Source organism: Cylas formicarius, unplaced genomic scaffold (assembly GCF_029955315.1).
Source record: "Cylas formicarius isolate icCylForm1 unplaced genomic scaffold, icCylForm1.1 PGA_scaffold_7__23_contigs__length_41026272, whole genome shotgun sequence".
Classification (NCBI taxonomy): domain Eukaryota; kingdom Metazoa; phylum Arthropoda; class Insecta; order Coleoptera; family Brentidae; genus Cylas; species Cylas formicarius.
Window position 1 is genome coordinate 29,444,075 of NW_026844352.1, and position 25,867 is coordinate 29,469,941.

Consider the following 25,867-nt stretch of genomic DNA (forward strand, 5'->3'; position numbering starts at 1 on the left):
CTATTTGTCGTCAGAGTGAAGAGATCTGTTCAATATTTCTTCGTTTGCATGTTTAAATAATGCCGCTAAATAACTCTGACCACAAATCTAGGCGAAAGTAATATTAGAAATTACAATGAATTAACACGACAACTGACGTTTGAAAAACTGCGTAAACGGATTTGTATCAAATATGATATATTCCACTGCTTTTGGACGCGAAACTGTACACGGTGTCCGAGAATAAAGTCGACATAAGTTGAGATGTACTTTTAGGGATCAAGGTAATAACAACTTCATGAACATGCCCCGATACAGGCCCATTAAAAGTAACTCCTATAGAGACAGCGCACAAATTTTTTGCAATAATATTGGAATTTTGAAATTTGTGCGGAATGCTTGCAAGTACCCAAGCAGTTTTGTGACGCCATTTTGCATTTGCCTTCTACCGAATCAAGAGTACGTTTTTTGGTTAAATTTAGTAATTTGTTTTTAAACTTTCAACAATATTACGTAGAAAAAAATTAACGCAATGTTTACCCCAGATACCCCTTCTACGCGCCGATTATCTTTAGTCGTAAACCAATAGGCGTGTTTTTCTGGCATTTCAACGTATTTAAGCAACCGACATTTTTACGCCTTGAATGTGAAAAATTATCTCAGAATTCCATTTTTAAAATACTCTAGCCGCTAGTAAGGATTTTTTGTGGCTTGTCTCTATGAACCATTTTTATTTTGACCTCTAACCCCAAAATATTTAGGACTTATCTTGGGACACCGTGTAAAATTAATTGACCTCTAACCCCAAAATATTTAGGACTTATCTTGGGACACCGTGTAAAATTAATTATTCATGCCAAGTTATATAATATTAGCAAAAATGTTTTAAATTTGTTACCCATATTCTCGTTCAGCGAACATGAATTAAATAATTTATTTCGCAAAATCATTGGTTAATCTATAAGACTCGCTGAGTGTGTTTCACTGCCTGTATTCCTATTGGTTGGCTAATATTTTTCTTAACAACACATTTAATTAAATTAAATAAATCTAGTTAGCGGCATGAAATACTTGGTGACAGTAATATTTGATTCAGACTAGGTTCAAGGCGCTGATAGATTGTTAACGAACTAAAAATAGGCCGTAATTCCATTTCTAGGCCGGAAATTAGCGATTTTTCACCCCACTGTAATTGTAAAAATGGGAAAATGAAAAATTATTGATATGATGTGGTGATATAGTTATGTTATTGATATGAAAAATTAACAAAAACAATACAACGCGTAACGAATTACTGCAAAATTAGTTATTTTCTCCATTACTCTGATTACTTATTGGAATTGACATATTCACCGTTATAAAGGACATCGATGAAAAAGCAAAATGCAACACGACAAATTATACCCATCTATTAAATCTAAAAGAATGATTGTATCTTATAGTAGAAGAAGCCTTTTATTTACACAGAATACAAAAAATAATATATATATATAGGCCTATTCCTAAGGACGCAGCAAGCCGAAGACGTGCATTTACTGGAAAAATATCGGAAGGAATTATTATTTTGCTACAAGCGGATTTCGGTCTTCAGCTCATGCGTTCGTCTTGCCATGGATTGGAGAATTACAGACACCACAGCGACAATTAAAAAGTTTAGCGACGTGCGTAAATGAGGAAGGTGGTTTTCATAAATATTTAAACACGTTGCGCGTTTTATACGTCTCCAGTATCCAGAGGATGCCTAATATTGTGGCAATTTCAAATTCCACGGCGAATGGATGTCTAATAAATTAGTAATGTTTAAATCGGCTTAATGTAGGCTAAATTTGTTCGTGAAAGATGCATGACACATTGAAACCTTCGTTACACAGAAATCCGATTTTCATTAGCTTGACCTCAACGGTTTTAATTTCACCTTGGCATAAATTGGATTGTGTTTACGGTGTGACCCTCTTAATCTAGAAGCGCTCCTTTAAAATATATTTTCAACCGTTCTGGAGTCCCTTTTATTATATTAAGCCTCAAACAACACTTTCATAACTTCAATATTATTTTAAAAGCCGTACTCTACCACCCACTTGCACCTAAAAATTTAATTCTTTTGCAAAAAATTTCAAGTATTTCCTCACCCAATTTTTACTGAAATGTTCCAAAAAAAATTTTTTGTCATAGTTATGGATTTTTGTTTTTATTGAATTATTTTGTATTGTAAAAAAAGTGCCTTAAAAACAAAAAATTATGCTTATTAAATAAAACAGAAAAAATTCTTTTTAAAACGATTCAAGAATACAGAAGTCACTTAAAAATTATCAATATTTTGAAATGACACCAAGGACTAACCAAATTATCAAAACCATTCGAAAAAAAAACAAAAATATGTCCCTCAGAGCATTTCTGCCTGAATATTATTTGTGTGGGCTCCCAAAATTCTTCGATACTATTCAATTGCGCCAATCATCAGTTACGTACGCCGCTATATAGCGAAAAAATTCTCACCCGATATGAAATGTAGGTGAACTGAATATGCCTTATGGATTCATGGTTGGTTGTTAACGACTCGTTCTATACTAATTATCATCTGCAAGAAAAATAACCTGTTTGCATTACCGACGCTTTTATTCCCCATAAACAAATATGACCTCTGCACGTTATATACATTAAATACAAATACATTATAATCCAACAATCGATAGCTATAAATAAATAATATATGGAGCGATTTTGAGAAATAACACAAACTTTTGGCTCGCCACGTTTCAAATATGGCAAACATTTCGCCTATGTACAAGAGGCTATTGATATTTTGAGCGTTATTACAGATTCAATATATAGTGAAAAAATTGATATTATTTTTTAGAAAATTGACCACTACGTAAATAATATAATGTTCTAAAAAATATTTTAGTTTTCAAATAAAATATGGCCTTAGCTGTACCAAATTTTAAAATGTTTTCTGCTCGAATAGTAACTAAAATTTAACGCCCACAAGGTGTGAGTTGTACGAGAAAGTATAACTATTAGGTTCACAAAATCAAACATAGTGCTACAGACACCATAGATATTACTCGGAAAAACAAACCCACGAATAATGGCAAGGAAATCCGGAAAACTGAAAATTGGAAAGACTGGCTTTGTGTCGAACTTTCCTAAAATGTAATAGCGGATAACTTCGCTACTGTTCGGAAGTAGACGTCTTCAAACGACCAAGCCGGATGTTTTCTATGATTTGATTCGATGAATCTGGATCGGGTTAAAGAAGGATATTAAATCTGATTGCCAGTTTCGTTATACCAGAGGGTTCGCGAAGATAGCTATAATTCGAAGTTTATAACAACTTCAGTGAATAAATGGATATGGTACTGTGGAATCTGCCGTTACAAATTTGTTTAGTTGAAGTAGGTCAGAGCCAAGTAGCCATAATAAAAATCGGATTCCGAATTAGTACGCTTTGAATTATCTGAATTTCATTTCGACGACCTACGATTTAAAATCGATATTTACAGATATGGAAATATCGCGGATTTTACTTCCACGATGCTTGTGTTTAATTTCAAGAAAAAGATCATGCTTACCACACTTAACATATATCCCATGTGAACATGTTGCAACAGGGCTGAGGTCCTTTAAAAAATCCTACTAAGGAACACCCATGAGAACGTTAGCAACGCCGTCAGTGAGATCGTAGAAGCTTTTGAAACACCTGAAACACAAAGAAAACCGAAATTGAGTGAACAGGTTGATGTTTTTGTTTTCGTTTCATACAATTTACTCGGGAAGAAAAAATTAATGATTATTTAAATTGAACCGACTGCACCCGGTATTTTGAATAAGTAATCGACAAAGTCAAACCCTGCGAAATGGAATAAATAAATTTTCTACAGTGCACCCGGAAACGGGGTACTAAAAAATTTACGACTGTGCAGGTCGATGAAATATTTTACCGGGAACGAGGCAAAGTAAAGTAAAAAGCTCGCTCAGTATACGGGACAGAGTGAGAAACGACATGCCAAATAAGTTCCGGATTTTCCAACACCATGAGGATAATTGTACGGGCATTAAATAATGAAAGCATATACAAAAACATTTCGAAAAAACTGATAAATGTTGCAATGCAAAAAAGTAACCTTGATTACTATGTATATTCCTACATATTTTTCGTATACCTATATTATATATATATATATATATATATATATATATATATATATATATATATATATATATATATATATATATATATATATATATATATATATATATATATATATATAGTGTTCGAAGTGTTTTCGGAGCGCGAGCATTGAAGATGCCAAGTGAGATTTTGGCGAAACGTCTGCAGGATTCCAGTCGGATGCAGGATTTGCAGGATTCCAGTCGGATGCAGGATTCCAGTCGGAGTTCAACGAGCGAACGGATGATATCCCGGAGTATAGTGTCATCATATATATATATATATATATATATATATATATATATATATATATATATATATATATATATATATATATATATATATATATATATATATATATATATATATATATAATTTAATTGACTTGTGTTTGAAAAGTGACAATTGAGGATTGCTCGCGTGTCACAGTAAAGTTACGCGGAACATTAAAGCACTGTACTTTCTATAATCATATTAATGAGTAGTATTTTGTCTTTCTGTAAATATAACATGTACGATGCGTTCAATTTATCTTGATAACATTTTAATTGGGTGTAACTTTTTTGTTCTTAGAGATGTTAAGGTAAACAAAAAAACAAAATTTAGGATTAGTAGCCAAGCCAAGTGAGGTACAAAACAAAACACTATAAATTTTCTGACATATAAGTCTATATCATATTTTTTTAAATGGAACACCCTGTATACTATATATGTGTTTAATAGAATATCTCAATCCGATTACAATGATGTAACACACTTTATATTTTAGTCCACTAGTTTTTGACAAAATGGCAAAAATAGGACATTTTTATATAATTTCAAGAATAATTATTTACAAATTAAAGTAGAACAAAATCACTAAATATGGCAAGATACACTGATTGTTGCCTCTGAAATCATTTGCCGGAGTTCCACGACGTTATTACAAGGAGTTCTGTGCACGTGATTTCTTATGTGTCTCCAAAATGAAGAATCCATTAAAGTTAAGCCGGGGCTGTTGGCTGGCCAATCCATAGTTTCGCCATTCCCTATCCAAGCCCTGGGATATTTCAGGTTAATAAAATTTTTAACTTGCACAACATTGCGAGGAGAGGCACCGTCTATATAATCAGCGCTGATATATTTACGGGTAAATCTTCTATGTATTTCTCTATTTGGTGCTCCAAGAGTTGCAAATAACGATCTCCAGTTTATTTTTGATCTATGGATATCGGACCCAAAATATGCCCATTTTTGACACCACACCAGACATTAACTGATTGTTCCCCTTGGGTTTTTATTTCCTGTAATTGTCTAGGATTATTTAAAGAGCAATATCGCGTATTTTGTTTATTTCAACCCTTTCTTGTAGTAAACGAACTTTCATAAGTCCATAAAATGTTTTTCAGAAAATTATTATTCTCATTATGTCTATTTAAAAAATCCAAACAAAACTGCATCCTCCTTTGACATTGTTTCGCACTTAGTTTTTGAGTTTTACGAAATTTAAATGCATTATATTTACATTCTTTCAAAACTAAGTGAATTGATACCCTAGAGATACATGTCTATATATTCTAGTAATAGAGGAAACTGGATGAGCTTCATAGAATGGTTGCCTTATTTTCTTCATTTAAAATATTATGATTACGGTATACCTTTTTAGCATTTAATACTGTTTTCTGCAAATTCCTTAGCCACCCTTAGAAATATCTGTGTTGAAGGAGCTCGGCGTTCTGGATAAAATCTCCATTTGCGTCTGCGGTTGCATTTTTATTATTCAGAAAGTATACTTGAAGCATATCACTCCTTTAACGAATAATGACTTGGACAATAATTCAACCATCGACGTTGTTCACTAGAATATCAATCATAAACATATTTTTATTTGTCAGTCTGGGCACGCTTTAAAATTATATAAAAATTTCCTCTTTTTGACGATTTGTCAAAAACAAGTGAACTAAAATTAAAGTGTGTTACATCATTATAATCGGAATAGGATATACTATTAATCACATATATAATATACAGGGTGTTCCATTAAAAAATATATGATATAAGCTTATATGTCAAAAAATTGATAGTGTTTTGTTTTATATGTCACTTGGAAAAAAATTTGGGTACTAATCATACATTTTGTTTTCTTGTTTACCTTAATATCTCTAAAAACAAAAAAGTTTCAGTCCATTAAAATGTTATCAAGATAAATTGAACGCACCGTACAATATTTAAAACATTTTAGTTACACGAACTATGCAACCGATAACACGGTTATTATTGGGTTTTTTTTTTGGTAGTAATTGATTAAAACCTAAGCATGAAAATAAATTTTGTTCTTTATGAAAAAATATTCAGAAATTCCAAATTGTCAACGTTGCTTTTCATGTTACACAAATTTGAAATTTCGCGCACGTATCTTGGCATTTTAGCTGTGATGTGCTATTTCTATTGCATATACAGTTTCGCACATATTTTTTTCAATGGCTTCTTTGGTATCCTATAAATACAATAATATTCTTCTGTTATTCGCCTTTCATTGATGGCAAGATAGTCAAGATAATTTTGAAAATAGTTTTGTTACATCACGAAGTGAAGAATTATTCCTATAATGCACATATTTTGGTCAATGACTTTTCTGATTTCATACAAATATTTTAAAATCATGAAATGAACAATTAAAGTGAGTTGATAATAGCGACGTGCTTTTCACGACGTGAACCAAACCCGGGAAAGAGAAATCATACATTAGAATAACCAGATTTGCCTCACAGCGCAAAGCGCGATGTCAAAATTTGTTAATCTTCCTGCGAGGAACATTGTCCTGCTACGCTCTCCTGATACCGTTTCTAGCCCCGCCACTCCTCCAAAATATTTCATCACCCTTGCAGGCCGTAAATTTTTTAGTAGGAGTATACTGCAATGCAGCAAATTTATTTATGACTATTTTTGGCGTATTTCCAACGGTACGTGTATCTCTATCTAAATTTTCTATTGCCTAATTGTTGCGCCGGAGATTTGTTTACATCCTTTTTACAGCTCGCTACTCGCATTCGCCGCTTGCAAACATAATCCAAGCCACGAATACAATTTCAAATTTAAAAATATGGAACCTAATATGAAATAGCGATGGGTCACTATTTCATATTCATTTCACAAGTATGAAATGCAAAATGGGTGTATTAAAAAAATTGATTTATTTATTCACCTTTGAAATTTATCCTTCTGTATGAGAAAATTTCTTTAAAAATATCCAGAGCAGATTCTAAGTATGTTACTTAAGTATTCCCATAAATTTACAAAAATTCTCTAGGGTCCACCAGACGAGTGCAACCTGTTTTATCATAAAAAAAGGTATCATATCCTGACGCTTATTTAAAATTTCTTTGGATATAAGTTGCAGGTAATTTGAATATTTTTTTGCTTATTTATAGACCTTTCCAAGTCTTAGATGTTTGTTTGTTTATGACAGTGACTTGACCATCTGTTTTGTGCAATTCTAAGTAATTTTTTTTAAAAATATTATCATACAGGCACGAAAAGTAGTTAAAGCTTATATATAACAACATTGCGTTTTTGATTGATGATTGACCTTTTTGGTCGTAATTGCAACACTTTTATAATTTTTACATAGAAGACACTAAACAAGGAAAAAAACGAGAAAATGATTGAAGAAAAATTAAGGTCTTTTTAAAAAACATTAAAGAAAACAATTAAAAATGGAAAACGAAAAGTCGTCAACAACATATTTCAGATGACATGAGATGATGATAAGATGAGATGACCTATGAGATGAGCCTTGGGTATCGTGAAATAGTATTATATGCAACAACGCTATTTTGGCTACGAGTTTGATTTGGTACGCGCGGAGCTCGTGCTTGATAAATCTGAAGAGTTTTATCAACGTGTTGCATAGTATACTTTTTGTGGTGTGGCTAAAATCTACCGATTGCTCCCTAAACTACTAGGAAGGTCAGAAGTGGCTCGCGAATATGGATATCGAGACTGATGTCTCAGTGACAGTTTTTGGATACTTGGCTATTTCAGAGTAGAGAGTCGAAAAAATATATTAGGTATGACGATTCGATTAAATACTAGAGACCATGAAAACAGTTTAAAATGCATGACCAGTGTGGCAACATATTGTCAAAAAAGCGTTTACGTAACCATTAGCACGGTCGCACTAACTCCAAAAGTCGACAGTAGTGAAATGTACACTACGAAATAGTTTCAGTGGAATTCCAGTGGAATTATCAGAAATTTCGTGGAACTCCAATGAAATTACGACGAAAATCCGAAGAACTCCAGTGGAATTCCAATCTTTGATTTCATCAGTAGATTTTACCCATAGCATTTTTACATTTGCCAGGTCTGACGGTCAGGTCACATGTGACTCAAATATCTAAGTCACTTTCAAACGTCAGCCTTCTATTCAGTTTCCTGATTGTGGTTTTCGTAGTAATATTTTTTTATATTTTCCTTAAAATACCTAAATACGACTGTTAAAGTTTCCTATATTATTAAAAATAAGTGAGGACAATTTTTGTTGCAAGTCCGTAAAGAATCTTAAAATTCTTACTGTTTTGATTCATTCCTCGATTGGTTTAATGTTGTTTGTCTGGATATATTTAATCAATTCCCCTAAACATTTTAGCGCACGTCCAAACACTAAAACTTGTCTACTGCGATTAAGTCACAAAAAAATAATCGAAGAGACAATCCAAAAAGCGATTGCCAACGGCCAACGGCATTATCGATCTTTCAAGCTTGCACCACTCTCAATCATACACAAATTGCAACGATTCAGTTACTACACGCGTTAGGAAAATTTCGCTCATTAGTAAAATAGAGACAGTTAAAGTTTTGTTAGTTCTCTATGACTCAAGCAGTTTTTAAAATGTCGACATTAAAACTTGGATTTGGGGGTGTTTAGAGAAGGTGAATATAAATTTAATATTGCTTTAGCTGTTCTATATTCTCGCTATTTCATGCCATCTTTCTCATTCGTCAAGGCCCATTACTTTTATTTTAAGATTGTAATGGAGATTGGGATGATTTCTAGATGAAAAAGGTATACTATATTTATTTCCATAAACATACCGTTTTCCAAATACTATTTCTTTTCAATGCACTCATCAACAAAAAAACATCGGCAACAATGCTATGTTACTAACTTTTATTCAAAATTTGATTTGGGCATATACGGGGCACTAAAATGAGCGGCAATTTACTACCGCACATTTTTATTATCAGTTATTATTAATTATACTTATGGTACATAGCCTGAACCAATAAAAGTTCATTGAGAATGAATAGGCTAGGGATTAGAAATGACACTTCGAACACTTCGGAGCGCGAGCATTGAAGATGCCAAGTGAGATTTTGGCGAAACGTCTGCAGGATTCCAGTCGGAGTTCAACAATCGAACGGATGATATCCCGGAATATTGTGTCATCACATTTTTCCATCCGTGAATTCATACGTGAAAAAAAAAATATATATATATCGGCCGAATATTACGGAAACACGACATATCAACCCCATACAAACCTGACCATACCATTGGAGCAATACTAAGAAACCCAAAACAAAAAGTTACTCTGGAAAACTAAGGAGTATACAGTGTAGCATGCGGATCGTGCAGCCTGACGTATGTGGGACAGACCAACAGAAGGATTTCAGCCAGCCAACATCGTTTAGCCACAAAAAACAAACAAACAACATCTGCTTTGTTTCAGCACCAACATCAGACAGGCCATAAAATTGATTTCGGCACTTGCAAACAAATAGCTAATATTCCTGATTTTAGGACTAGGATTATACGAGAGGAGATCGAAATAGAAAAGTCCGGAGACCTCAATAGGAGAGACGACGCTCTGCATTTATCCAACACGTGGAGAACGATAATCAAACAGCAGAGCGATGCGCAGCAGCCAACGGGGACATCGCAACTACGATCGGGCGAAATTAACAACGCGACAATTCAGGGGGCGGAGCCACCTCCCCCCACGCACAAGCAGCACCGTTACCATCTCCGGCGCAGAGTATAAATAACGTTCGCACCGCCGATAACCTCGCAGTGTTCGAAGTGTTTTCGGAGCGCGAGCATTGAAGATGCCAAGTGAGATTTTGGCGAAACGTCTGCAGGATTCTAGTCGGATGCAGGATTTGCAGGATTCCAGTCGGAGTTCAACGAGCGAACGGATGATATCCCGGAATATAGTGTCATCACATTTTTCCATCCGTGAATCAATACGTGAGAATATATATATATATATATATATATATATATATATATATATATATATATATATATATATATATATATATATATATATATATATATATACATTGATTTTTGTTCCTTAATAGTATATTATAATTATTAATGGGTTTAAATACTTAAACAAGAATGGAAAATCATAGGATTTTAAAGGTATTCCGAAGAATTCCAGTGGAATTCCGAGGAATTATAAGTGAGGGTTGAATTTCAGCGAACGCCCGTAACACATAAGCGTAACGTATACACACGTAAGTCATATGAGATCTGACAATAAATATCTTGGTTTTATTTCTATGCTACGGCAAAGAAAGGTGCCCGCACTTTCCTTATAATGTTTTTTCAACTCGTCTAAAATATAAATTTAAACGTTTTGTTACTTCCTCTATCGAATAAACACAGTGTAGAGTCTCTTACCTGAATGTACTCGATCCGCCCTCGAGCTGGAAGGAGCCACGGTCCCTCTGCTTTCGAGAACCATCCCCTTTTGCGGTCTTTCTCCTTCTATGCTTTCTTCGTTGCTCACTAAATATACCGTCGCAATCGTAGCCAAACACTTTAGCTTCATGTTGCCCCTTTTGAAATGCTTCGGTCGTGCCACAAACTCCAGACCTGGGGATTAATATAAAAATGCAAATATCGATAATTTTATTTATAAAAAATAAACGCGAAACTCCCATTTCAAAGTCGAATAGTTGGTTTTCGCCGGCTATTTATTATAAACAAAAAGAAAAACATGCGTTAATTGAACTAGTGAATTTTGTCGAATATTTTGTTAAAAGCAGTCCCGATGTAGAATTGAACAAAAAAAATGATTGTTGAGTTTATCGGATAAACGTATCTACATCACCGTGATATTCAATTAGCTAGTTTATACACAGCATTCGCATAATACCGCCGACAGCTATCAGATCAATCCTGTGTGTTTATTTAATTGAAAGTGTATTGGTTTGCAATGATTGTGTGACTACGTCAAGCAACTTTATTCGCAGACATGCTGATTTATTTTCGATGAGACACGTTGATGTATAGTCTGTCTCATTCTTCATCGTACTGGCTTTTGGCCGCAGTTATGAGAGTTACCTGCCGACGGCAATAAAACTCGGGTCCGGTAGGTATTACAGGATCCAACATTAGGTAATAATATAATTTTTGTTTGTTTGTTTAGGTGGGAATTATCTTATTAAATTACACTATGTATACAATAAATTCATAGCTATACATAGTTCCGTTTTTATTCTAAATGTCTAAATCTAATTCTGTTTGTCATTGAGATTAATTATAATAGGATTTATGTTGTTTTGCACAAAAATGTAAGAGTCCTCAATGTTTATAATGTGTCGTACTGAATTTTTCCAGCTCTCAATTGGTATGTTATTAATTACATGTTTCTACTCCACTTTACCGCGTCAGTTTTATTTTCCGGGATTTTACCGCACGTGTTTGGGAGCAATCGGATGTTTTGGAGATATTTCCAAAGCTTTGAATTTTGACGTTTGTCAATTCTGACGGTCATGTCAGTGAATGTATTTGTGGTGTTTTGCGAAAATGTACCCAAAAACTAACGGTCGTAGAAAAAATATAGTACGCAACACGTTCGGAAAATTTTTAACTCACTCATTTATTAAAAATTCCGCTCCGCTGCGCTCCGCTTGTGTCAAATAAACTAGTGAGTCAAATTCCGTTTACCGCACTTGTATCCTCATAAAATCCATAATATTCTTTGCACACAACAGCAAGCAGTTTGGGAAGAATCCGTCTTCTGACCAAGCGTGTATTATGATGATGAGTTTTCCTTTAGTTGAAGGTGCTTTCGTCTGACAGTTTTGAGTGTCGTGTGTATCGAACCATATTTCATCAAGGTAAATTATGTATCTGTTGTCTAATCTATATCTTTCAATTTCTTGTAGATTTTACGGCACTTAAATCCCATTTTACAAACAACTCTATGGAGGGAGGGTGGCGAAGCCTATATTTATATTGGTTTCATCTTCTTCCAGCTTCTTTTTCAGCGTATTCAAGGTAGGAACAACTTCGCTTTGATAAAAGCGATATGTTTTCTTTTTTTTCTTAATGAAACTTCCACAGGCTACTCTAATACCTTTTATAAAACTTCTGGATTTCTCCTGCGTCGGTTTTTGTCGAGTCGAACGTTACCTAGTTTGACTCAAAAACCGACGCAGGAGGAATCCAAAAGTTTTATAAAAAGTACAATATTAGGTCCTGATCAATATTGTCTACACGGTAAGATTGAAAATATCTACGTTTATTGAGTTCCCTTAATTCTCCACTATTAATAATATCCCTTATGGATGATATCAACGTTTTTGTAAGTAGACAGGTTTCTTTTGAAGCTTCTTGTTGAATCACTCCTCTGCTGATTGTTATATTTTCGTAAAATAACTTTTATCAAACGCATAATAAAAACGATTATTCAACAATGCCACAAATGTTCAACACTCAAAAAATGTATCAGAAAGAAATACACCTGGCCCACCCCTGAGTTGTCACTCAAGTAAAAATAAATTTTTTGTCAATGGCTTTACCCATATATCTATTAGAGATATAGAGGCCCTGCCTATGCTAATTGTACAAAAACTCGTCCAGCAATTATGTCACAAAATTTTGAGAAGGTCTGTTAAATATGAGCATGCGCGAGACGTTCGACCCATAAGGCCTTGCGGCTCCCAACAACCAACATGGCCGCTGCCAGGTCGTCAATGTTTGGATACTCCATTTTTACGCCAGTATTTTCTCAAAATATGTCGAAATCCAATTAAATTTTCAGGCAAAAAAGGAATTAAGGTGTAGAAAGTGTTGTTAAAAAAATTAGCGAAAGTTGCAGCAGACGGGTCGGCGTCCTTAGTATAATTCTCTAAGTATTTTGGTTCTTTAAGCGCTATTTGCATAATTTCTTTTTATTAAACTTATTGGATTTATTCAAAATGTAAATAAAGTCGAATTGACGAAATGTGACTCTAAAAGTGAAAATATAACTTTGAGGTACTAGATATCGCACTGGAAACATCTAAGTGGAAAAAATGTTCAACAAGCACCTCGTATAGACAGATCGCTCATTCTTTCATCGCAAGTCTAGTAACTGCAGAAAGTTTCGCCTCCAAAATGTATTATTATGAAAAGTACCAATGCACAATTTCGTTAAAAAACTGTAGGCATTGAAAAATGTAACCAAAAAATTTAAAAACTAGTATAAAACAATAAACAATTAGCTCTAAATGCAACAGAATTAACATTACCAAACGTTGAAGAGGGTAGTTTATTGTCTCCAAATTTAAAAAACATTTTACTATCAAAAAATTCCCGTGAAAAATATTTAACAGCAATTGTTAAATGCTAAAAAGTACATGTAGAAATTGCATTGTGTCTGCCGGGCTTTAAATACACTCAATCAATTCACACAATAATTTACCTATATCTTATTGCCGTCTGGATTGAAATGTAAATAACCATAATTACTTTTCGGAATTTTTTGAAAGTGTTAGCTCACATGAAACATTCTAAAAAGAAAATTGTTGTAATTATAATAGCATTTTATATAGTGTTTTATTAACTCGTTTCGAAGTTCACAGAAGATATAGTTGGAGGATGAACACAATGTGAAAGTATAAATGAATAAATACATGAATTATTTAATAAGGCTTTTATTGAAACGAATAAAGTACATTGTTGCTTATAAACACAATAAGAAATTAAATACAAATAAATGCTGCATTTTTTAATAGCATAATAATATTTATTTTTTATTTGCACAATGGCGTCCGACATAAGATGCTTCAGTGTTACTCATTTCAAGGAACTTTTATATTACTTAATTTAAGAGGATCACCACCTTTAAAAATAGCAAAAAAGAAGATGTAAGCAATAAAAAAAATGTTCATTTTTAATACATTAAATTATTGTTAATTATTAGTAGAATAACTAAAGCAAAAATTTCATTAACTGCAAATTCAAAATAAAATTTACTATTTACTTTACTTGTTGACAATATGTTACTCTGCCTTAAGTTCTTTTTAAAAACTGACCAAAACTGATGAAAGGTGGTTATTCTGTGCCAGGCTTCTCTATAACTTGTAATGTTGTTTTCACTACCACTGAAGATTAAAGATCTGCTGGTGTCTGCTCTAGCAAATAAATTATTATTTTGACTTGTTGGAAATAAAGCCAAACAGAATGACCAGAAAACAAGTAACCTGGTTTACAACTGATCACAATATCTACCTAAAAGACACTGCACTGCCTACATTATCAAGTGTTTACCACCTCTCCTATAGCTTAAATGAGTGATATGGACGTTCTTCTAAAACTTCCTGGCAGTTCCATTTTGGACAAGGAATGTTATCCATTGTTTTCTTATTCCTCTTCTTTTCATCTTTTGCTAAACTAAAAAATAAAAAGTAAATTGGATGACACTACATGGATATAATCACATATATAATATATCAAAACTAGGAAACAGACATATATGCAAATCTACAAAAAAAATGGGATAGAGAAGATGGATCAGCCTCATAACTTTTTCAAAAACTTGTACTAAATAGTTATTCACACAATGCAGATAGGTGATATTTACGAGTCAAGGACATAGCTTACTCTCGAGCTAAGCAAGGGTTGGGAAAATAGTCGGAGAATAATCAAGATCTCTTCTCCCCAAGTTGTGCATATAATATTTTGCCTACTCAAGTTGTTCCGAATCCAACAAGCAGATTTACAAAATCAGCATTCATTGATACAACTATTTCTCTATTTCTATTTAATCAGTGTCAAATTGTGTGTGTACGTGCTGCAGTATTCACTCACCTCCCTCTGTAATTTTTGACCAACCGAAGAGCAGTTTTTTTTTTATAAAGCGTGATGACACACGAAAACTTCCCCACAGTGAGGTTTACAAGGATTTGTAACTGTCAAGAAGTATTCATTGTTATTGTTCTAGTAAAACTTGCAGCTTAATTGTTTTCTTATATTTCCTGAAATTCTTGTACACTAAAACATATTAATTACCCAAACTTCTTTCCTATGAAGCTATTTAAGGGTACCTCGCAGTTTCTTAAATCACTCGGGTCTGTCTAAGATCCTATTAGGCCCTCATACTTGCCACACTTGTTGTAATTTCATAAAGGAGCAAGTATTGAAAGCACAAATTATACAAGTTTTTGAGTGGAAGTCCTATAGAAGCAACTTTTAAATGTTTTAAATTAACTTGTACATAAGGCAACACTTACCTGTATATAGACACATTCTTTTCCTTACGCTTTTGACCACAAACACAGCAACTTTTTCACAAAAACTCGAAAAGGATACGAAGAGAATCATAACTCTCTGGTAATAGCGATTCCTAGCTCAGCGTTGCCACTTATATTCGGATTTCAGAGACTGATTTTACATTCTTATGAAAATTAATTAATTCTTTCAGAAAAATTACGTTCATGTGGCAACTCAGTTATTTGGGGGTGACGCATGCGCAAAAGGTTCACACCTTCTCTACGAGAATATCATAGCCACCTGCGGCGCATCACTTTTTACTGTAGTAGGACCACTGTATTATCTAATAGCTATATGGCTTTACCTAATAACAATAGGTAATTTATTGGGGAGGGTCCGTCGAAAGCCAACATGATGAAGATTGAGGCAGACTATACTGCCACGCGTAGGAGTTGTCATTACCATATTACCGAAAAAGAGACGCACCCAAAATTGATGTTTCCAATCCTTCTCTTCCCGTGACCATAATCTCGGGACCTCGCAGATATTTCGGCTCGGCAGGTTCCCCGTTAATCATCCAATTAAGTTGAGCAACCGGCTTTGATCTACCGGAAGTGCAATTTACGTTAACGGTATCACCAATTTGATATCTCGGCTTGCCCCCGCTGATTTTGGGGCCCTCCTCCGGTAGAGCTGCAACAAAATAACAAATCAGTATTACTTGGAGGATGCATAGGAAGTTAGGATGTCGACCTAAAATGTTATAGATGAGCATCCTCTGAGATGAACTTTATTTCAAGAAAAATGGTGTCTCTGATGTAGGGGAAGGAACATCAAAAATTTGAGGAAAGGCAACCTATCATGCGACTACAAAAGACTTTTATGCTTATTTGAAATTTTAACTGGATTAGATTATACGATATTTAAGAAGAAAGACAATTCTTCAAAAGCTTTAACTAACTACTTTTTATATCTAACCTTTAAAAATAGTGCAAGCGGAAAATCGGCCGAACAGCCGCAAAATGTATGAAAATGAAACGCGAAACGCCCAGGGACAGTTTTCTAGTGGAAGCGAGTGCGCCGAATTATAACCCTTTGTGTTCTTTTAATTAATGTCACAAAAGAGTTTTCGCATGTTTATGCAAATAAAAATCACAAAATCGATTTAGAGCAAAGCCGGTCATTATACATTTTTCTGCAGCACTATTGTTCGTTGACGGACGGTGATAAATTATCAAAGAACTCCAAATGAATTGCAATTAATGTTAAACTAAAACATTCGTTCGTGGCGATGATTCTTTTTCGCCTTTTGTCATCTTTGTTTTCGCAAATTCACGGGAATTTAACTTGTTTCTAGATAAGTGAAAGGTAAGGTAATGGAAATGGAGATAATTCATACGATTCATACGATTACTCGTCAGTTGTAATCATGTTATTGTAATGGGCCATTGGGATTTTTTCTTTTAAATGTGATTTTGAATTTATTTCCATAACGTTGACTTAGATTCAGATTTATTTAACAGTTTCTTTTTATTTTTCAGCGTTGAAATAATGTTTGAGCTGTTCTTGGATTGCTCGTGTTCAATAATAGCAACCTTCCTTAAATTTATGTGTTTTATTCAACGTTTCGATCACAATGCGAATCTTGACCAAGGATCTAAAACACAAGAATATTATATGAATTATAAATAAATAAAAACATTGAAAAAGTCACTAAGGTATGTAAATATTTTTATATAAATATTTGTATGCATTTTTGATTATTGATAATGAATTTTCACATTTATATTGTTTTTCATATTAGCAAAAAAAAGTTAACTTAAAAATTGTTGCATTTGTATCCGACTTCCGATACTAATTTAATGTATGTCAGAGTTGACGTTAGTTCCAGTTAACGATCGAAGAGTTAATCAAATATATATACGAGGCCAGCGCCAAAATTGCTCGGCCTGACAGATGCAGCTCCAATATCACGATATAACTTTTTCTTTAAATTTATATCCTAGTAGGCTGCAAAAAAAAAATTGAAGTCTTGCGTCAAATAGTTTTTTATTGACAGCATTTTAAGCAAGACGTGTCCGAAAAAATGTGGCACACAACGCAAATTAAGTATAGAGCAGTCATAAAGATTATGACATAAGAAAGGTTAGCACCTAAAATTATTAAAGAATGATTGGATGGTGTGTACGGCCAAAGTTCTCCTTCGTATTCTGTAATGCAAGAATGGGAAAAACGTTTTCGAATGGGGCAGGAGTCCGTTGAAGATGATTCAAGAACTGGTCGACCAGTGGAGGTCATAACGGAAGATATTGTTGCCATTGTGGAAGAGATGGTATTGAGCGATCGACGTTTAAAGGTCAAGGAAATTTCAGAAATTACTAGGCTTTCTGATACAAGTGTTCGCGAAACCTGCATGATCATTTAGTTATGCATAAGGTTAGTGCAAGATGGGTTCCTAAAAACCTTTCGGCTATTCAAAAACAACGCCGTGTCGAATGTGCGCTTTCTTTTTTGGAACTCTGTGGGTCGGAACCGAAGCCTGTGATAGAAACTATTGTGACGGGAGGTGAAACTATGGTTTTCTATTATGACCCTCTATCGAAAAAGGAATCAATGGAGTGGCGTCGTAAGGGTGAAGCACCTAAAAAAATTCAGAGTCTGCCAGTCAACAAAAAAGGCGATGGCCGCGATCTTTTAGGATTTTGAAGGAATTCTTTTGATAAATTTTAAAGAAACTAATACCACTGTCAATGATAAATATTACTCAACGTTATTACATAAACTGCGAGACTGCATACGTGTAAAACGTCGAGGAAAACTGAGCAAAGGCGTGCGTCTTTTGCACGATAATGCACCTATCCATACTGCTGGTGATGCACAAGCTGCCATTTTAGAGTGTGGGTTCCAACCGATAGATCATCCTCCCTATAGTCCAGATATGGCCTCTAGCGACTATTATTTGTTTGGATATTTGAAAAAGGACTTAGGCGGACGGCGGTTTAACGACGAAGTTGAGTTTTAGGCTGTTTAAGCTCATTTTGCAGATAAACCAAAAGAATATTTTTTTAAAGGGATTGAGTTGTTAATAAAGAGATGTAATAAGTGTATTGAAGTTAAGGGGGATTATATTGAAAAATAATAAAAAATTGTTACTCTACTTTGTTTCTTTCATATTCAGGCCGGGAAATTTTGGCGCTGCCCTCGTAAGTAGTGGTGCGTTTTGCGAGTGAAATTAAGAACTGAAAGCAACATAAGTATAAATTAGCTCATTGTACTATTTGAAAATATTCTTTATTTATAAGTGATTTATAAATTTTATTTTTTAATAAACAGAATTTCTAACTCAACCTGGTAAAAATTAAAATTAAGTACAATGTTTACAATCTAGGGATAGACAAATGTATAGAAAGTAATAAAAGTTTGAACGAAACTTGAGCTTACGAATGCTGTCAGTTTATTTTCAGTATTGTCGTTTGAATAAAACAAATTAGTACGTACACAATGGGAAAAAGTGTACTTAAGAGGCCTATACATACATATTATATACATTGATAGTTCATAATAACACACCGCACAGATTGAAACCAAATTCAATTCCAACATTTCCTTTAAATCAATTGGAACGAACCTAGACATTAAAATCTATTATTCCGAATCCTAAACCGAACGGAACAGGAATTCAGATCCGTGCCACCCGAATAAAATAAATTTATTTAAATACATATCCCGCTGAAAGGAAGCGGGATCATGTATAGCAGTATTCTAAATCACCGACAAGGCGGACGACCATCCCATTCGCTGTTGAAGTTTATGTATTTCTAAAGACAATATTAACTGGGAAAGAACAGTCTACGTAAATAGGAGAATAGAAATTCATGGTTTAAATAATTTATGGGGGCAATTTTGGTGTGGCGAATTCGGTCTCTTTGGAAATTTTTGATTGAATTTAGGTCTCCAACTCGAAACTGCGACCTAAACGAAAAGATTTGTGGCAAGTGAATTGTGACGCTTTTAGGGATACGACCAATGGTGAATGTCTTCTAATTTGAATAATGGAACGTGAATTTTGAAAGGTCGAAAGCTGACATTTCGATGTTGCTTATTCGGTTGAGTGAGTTTTGAAAACCGCAAGTAAAGTGTGTCTGTCTCTGTCTGATGTTAGATCATTTTTTCATCCCTCATTTGAAGGCTATTTGATTCCTAAAATCTTGCCACTCTTCACTAAATTAAAGTTAAAATTTAATGATTTATTGTAGTGTCAAACCGATTTTTTTTTAATTAAGTGCATTCGTTAATAATTATACAATATTACAGGCAATATTAGATATGACACATATTTTTTGTTAGTTCCTTATAACAATACCGTGATTTTACGCATGTTATTAACAAAATTGACCTATTAGAAAGTATAGTTAATTTATTTTTCTTGTTTATTTAATACACAATCTAGGGTGTTTATCTATAAACTGAAACATTTTAACTGCTTATAAGATGAAGACGAGAAATGATATTGATATGCGGTTTTCACAGAAAAGTTATAGCTTTCTTGATAATGTTTCCAAGTATTAAAATTTACCTGAATTGCAAAGCCTATTAACTCTTCGAAAATATATAAATCGCTTTTCATTGCACTCTTTTTTTTTGAAATTTCCTCTTCATTAATCGATGATTGTAGAAAATTGTATGCTAACTGCCGATAGATTGCTTTAGCATGACCACATTTAAATGAGTTGCACTGAGGTCGCTTTTACTTGATGAAAATCCAATTATATCCACAAATCCACAAATAAGAACTAAAAGTTCAGATTTTCACGAAATTATATATTTTTACATAACAATTGTTTCGACAACACCGTGTCTTTATCAATTGTAATATTTAGAAAATTATATTTATTGGAAGCCATGAAGATTAACAAAATGAGGCATTCAAATGTATTGCTTAACGATCAATTATATTTAAATACCTCTCCTTTATTGAACTTAAATTCTCACAACAACATTAATTAAGGTTTTATGGTCGTTTTTCGGTATATATAGTACCAGGTAGTTTGTAAATATTATATTTGATAAAAACACGGTGTTGTCCAAACAATTTTCATGTAAAAATATATAATTTCCTGAAAATCTGAACTTTCACTTCTTATTTATTGTTGCTTGTTGCTATGAATATAAAGAGTATTTATTCTATATACTAAATAACAATACCATTATATAAGAACAAGCAACAGTAACAACAACCTCGGTAACACTATTTAAATAACTAATTTATGAACTGCTTCGTATGACCCCATTTTACTCGGAACACATTTATGAATATGTTGAAGGTGATTGGTAGCATTTGCGATGTAGGTAATTTGGCTGAAAACGTTTACTATGTAGCTGCACAGTTATTGAGGTTGGATTGTAGCAATGTGTGCCTTTACATATACAAAAATCTGGAATAGTTAGATCGGGAGAATAAGAGGTCCACTTGATTGGATCTGCTCGTTCTACCCTAACTAAAAAATTAATATCTCTTGCACTCTCTTGCTGAAAATAGGCCGTTTCTAAAATTCCTTCCTGGTGAAGTTGCGGATAAAAAAATAATTTTAACATATTGGCTTAAATTCGGCAGTTATCCTTATTTGTGCACCCACTAAGGAGAAATGTTGTCTTTTTTGGAACGTTTTAATGGGTCGGCTTTAAACTTAATTATTTTTAAAATTTCATGTCCTTTACTCTCTGACATAGATATTCGGTTATTGTTTAAGGAGAACACTTATCTTACCAGCAAAATATTATCCGCATTTAGCTCTACTCTAAATTTTCTTTCAATTGTGTCCTTCTAAACATACTAAAACCATTTCGAAAATCTTTGAAAAATGCAAAAATATAGGAAAATCATTAACAAGATTTGAGAGTAGTTAAAGGTTAGAAAAAAAATTTTACGATTCACAGCCTTCCTGACAAGCCAAAATTGTTAATGTTGTTAGTTGATACCGAAAATGTTATTTAGTACGCAATATGTATATAAAAATTTCGATTATACATCTATTTTCAAAATAGGGTCATTTACTAAAACTGACTGTGGCCAGAATAAGCGAATGCAATGTAAAACAACTAATTCATTTTTGGAGGAGAGTTAACAGGCTCTCTATTGAAATTAAAAAGTACGGGGGGATTCAAATTTTTGCCAAATCTCCCTTTGAGAATCAACAATTTTTTTCCTTCTATTTCAGGTAAATGTTGAAACTTGACAACACAGTAAAAAGAAGCTTTATAAAAATTGACGAAATTCTGTGAAAACCGCACATCGACTTCATTTTTCGTTCTCCACTGATAAGCTGTTAAAACGTGCTAGTTTTTAGATCGACATCCTTTATTGTGACCACATCCTGATGAAGAGGAGTGAACAGTTTAAGTCAGAAGTTTTCGATATAGCAATTTTTGTAACCAGCAACAATTTATACATTATAAGGATCTCTAAATTAATTATAATAAAAAATAGTGTTTTATGAATCAAAACTTCTTAGTTGCAAGTAGCTAGTTTTGATTTTTGTATAGTTTTAAGGAGGGCAAAATATCCTACTTATTCAGACGCGTAGTCACCATATACTTTAGTGTCTTAAAAAGACGACAGCGACAAACAGGCCAGCGACAACGTTTTGCCATCGGTGAATAATAGCGCGTTGTCCCGGTGGTAGCAGGATAGCAGGAGCCAGGCTTGACAGGATTATAGCGGGATTAACATAAGACACAGCGGGGCTTAACGTTGCCCTGGCATTGAGTAATTACTCTCAGCTTTTTCATTCACATCGCCGGATTTTTTAAATCGCAATCTTTGTTGCCGTTTAAGTGTTGAACTGAACGGGTTTATCCTTCGGCTTGATCTATTTAAATGCCTGCGCCATTTACGGTCTCAGCCGCACAACGCTGTCGTGATTAATTTCAGGAACGTTATTTTTCGAGAAGCTAACAGGAATTGAGTAAAAGAGTAAGAGATAAATATCAAAAACTTGGCATTAGGCACCTATTAAAAATTATAATGAGTTTGACAGCTCTCTTTGAAGTTTCTTACATTACTAATACTTATATATTTCTTTTTAGATCAATCCAATTCCATTCAATTGTAGCATCGGGTGTCTCTCCAATTCCTCTGTTACTTTTATTATCGTTCTTCATTCTACTGTCTTATTTTATTCGCGGCGGCGCCCTCATGTTTCCATTTTTCGTTCTCTTTTTTTTATGACCTCCTGTGTTTCTGCTGTGAATTATAATGAAATGCTTAATATATCGTTCGTATATTCTTTGTTTTTGTATTGTATTTTGAATCTGGTTCGATGGAGATATTGCGCTCCACTTGGCACATCTATCTCTCTAGATTTGTTAGTTTATATTTTTACATGACATTTGTTTCGACAACACCGTGTCTTTATCAAATGTAATATTTAGAAAATTATATTTATTTTAAGCCATGGAGATAAACAAAATGAGACATTCAAATGTATTGCTTAACGATCAATTATATTTAAATACCTCTCCTTTATTGAACTTAAATTCTAACAACAACATTAATTAAGGTTTTATGGTCATTTTTCGGTACATATAGTAGCAGGTAATTCGTAAATATTACATTTGATAAAAACACGGTGTTGTCGAAACAATTGTCATGTAAAAATATATAATTTCCTGAAAATCTGAACTTTTAGTTCTTATTTATTGTTGCTTGTTGCTATGTATATATAAAAAGTATTTATTCTATATACTAAATAACAATACCATTATATAAGGACAAGCAACAGTAACAACAACCTCGGTAACACTATTTAAATAACTAATTTTGGAACTGCTTCGTATGACCCCATTTTACTCGGAACACATTTATGAATATGTTGAAGGTGATTGGTAGCATTTGCGATGTAGGTAATTTGGCTGAAAACGTTTACTATGTAGCTGCGCAGTTCTTGAGGTTGGATTGTAGCAATGTGTGCCTTTACATATACAAAAATCTGGAATAGTTAGATCGGGAGAATAAGAGGTCCATTTGATTGGATCTGCTCGTTTTACCCTTACTAAAAAATTAATATCCCTTGCACTCTCTTGCTGAAAATAGACCAATTGTAGCATCGGGTGTCTCTCCAATTCCTCTCTTACTTTATTATCGTTCTTCTACTGTCTTATTTTATTCGCCGCGGCGTCCTCATGTTTCCATTTTTCGCTCTTTTTTTTATGACCTCCTGTGTTTCTGCTGTGAATTATAATGAAATACTTGATATATTGTTCATATATTCTTTTTTTTTGTATTGTATTTTGAATCTGGTTCGATGGCGATATTGCGCTCCACTTGGCATATCTGTCTTTCTAGATTTGTTAGTAAGTCCTTCAGAATGTTTCGAATTGGTAAGTATTTAATTGAAAGATGTGATTTATTCTTTTGTCAATTCTAATATCGATATCGAATTGAATGAATGCTTGACAGATAAAGACAGAAAGCGTTTGCAAAAAGTACCAGTTTAATTAGCAATTGGGTGGGCTAAACCGGTCGTTACGGTGAGAGGTGCAATATTTAAAAAACCCAATTTTCTTAAAATAAATAAGAGCTAAAAGTTCAGATTTTCACTAAATTATATATTTTGACATGACAATTGTTTCGACAACTCCGTGTCTTTATGAAACATTTGATAAAGACACGGTGTTATCGGAACAATTGTCATGTAAAAATATATAATTTCGTGAAAATCTGAACTTTTAGTTCTTATTTATTGTGATAAATGGATTTTCATCAAGTAAAAGCCTCCTGAGTTCAATTTTCCCAATTTTCTTATTAAAATCACCTCAACTTAATGATCTTCGAATGATCCTTTATATATAATATTATTACGAAGACGTTCCTGCTTCGTCATAACAAACTTTTAACACAACGACGTGTTTCTGCTTTAGGACTTTCAGGCTTTCGTTGGGCAAACAAAAGGCAAACTAAAATATAGTTAACCGTTTAAACCCGTTTCCTAATTTACACATTCTAAGCAGCTTGCTAGAATAAGCCGGGTATTACCTTGCCCACGCTTTTTTGTCCCTTTGTCTATAAAAGATTCGCGATTACACAGGAAACAATATGCCGACGAATTTTAGATGTCAAGTTATACCTTGAAGCCTTCAGTGATGATAATGGAGTTTTATTAGGTATAAAGTTTGACAGATTAATCTGACAGAATATCAACGCTTTTACTTTCAGGGTAACGGTGCAGCAATTCCTGTTTTATAAGATTGAAAATGGTCTAATTTCATAGAAATTGTCATTTTTAAAATTTTAATCGGGTGTGTGGCGTTTCTAAAAATAGTTTTGCTTAATATTAAATCCGAATAGTATAACAATATAAAGATGTTTGTGATATTTTTAATTAATGTCTTTCCAAGCTTTGTAAGTGGTTTAGTAAAACTTAAATCCATCTACTTATGCCAAAAAAGAAAAAAAAAAGAAAAATTGAAACCGTATAACGCCGGACAACATGCTTTCAAATGTTGTTCCTGTTTATTATTGACTAACAAAAAATGTAATATTTTATTTATAAAATTCCCTGGGTTTAAAAAAATTAAAAATTTTATGTTTTTTTACCAGGGGTAAAATCTTTATGGTTTTAATTATGTCTATTTTGTGTTTATATATTTCTTTGAATTTTATATAGTTAAATTGAGAAATATATTAACACCGATTTAAAACAAATAATCATTTTTGTGCCACCAAAGTTTTAGAAACAAATGTAGAAGTCGGTAATTTGTTTTTTAATAGCTATCGGAAGTCGAAATAATATAAGGATTAAACGACCTTCCTTAACGAAGTTCTATCCTGATTATATGAACATTTGGTTTCCAATACATAACACACTGTAGTATATTTACGTTAGTGACAGTATCCACAACGATGAAATATTTTTGTTTTTCTCTCCCATTACCTACGCAACCTAGTCCAATCCAGGCAACCAATACGTGATTATTCATGGTGTGTGTGTTTGTGTAGACCGCTATGACCAATTTGTGGGGTGTCAAAAAAAATGTTTTTATAGAGAAGTGGGTGGAAGTTACCTGTGGCGTCGTACACTACATAGACTAAACCAAATAATCATATAATCAGGATTGAACTTCTTTACGGTAAGTCGTCCAATCCTTAAATTATATCTCACATTTGGTTTCCAATATATATAGCACACTGTAGATGTTTAAAGTAAAATAATGGTTTAAATAGTGTTTGCAACCAAAACGAA

The 25,867-nt window shown here is 33.4% G+C and overlaps 1 protein-coding gene across 2 annotated transcripts in view; it reads right to left on the bottom strand.

The window, feature by feature from the left end:
- Positions 1-770: 770 nt before the first annotated feature.
- Positions 771-25,867, bottom strand: part of LOC132705194 (uncharacterized) — a 361,276-nt gene continuing 336,179 nt past the window's right edge. Inside the window, exons 4-8 of one of the 2 annotated variants that reach the window (XM_060675651.1) lie at positions 16,113-16,319; positions 10,824-11,018; positions 3,552-3,679; positions 2,476-2,557; positions 1,004-1,514 (exon numbers count right to left, since the gene is read on the bottom strand). In XM_060675651.1, coding sequence (XP_060531634.1) covers positions 3,603-3,679; positions 10,824-11,018; positions 16,113-16,319 — 479 coding nt within the window. In that variant the 3' untranslated portion in view covers positions 1,004-1,514; positions 2,476-2,557; positions 3,552-3,602. Of the gene's footprint in view, positions 2,558-3,551; positions 3,680-10,823; positions 11,019-16,112; positions 16,320-25,867 lie in introns of both variants that reach the window. The other variant, XM_060675650.1, reaches the window with a different exon arrangement.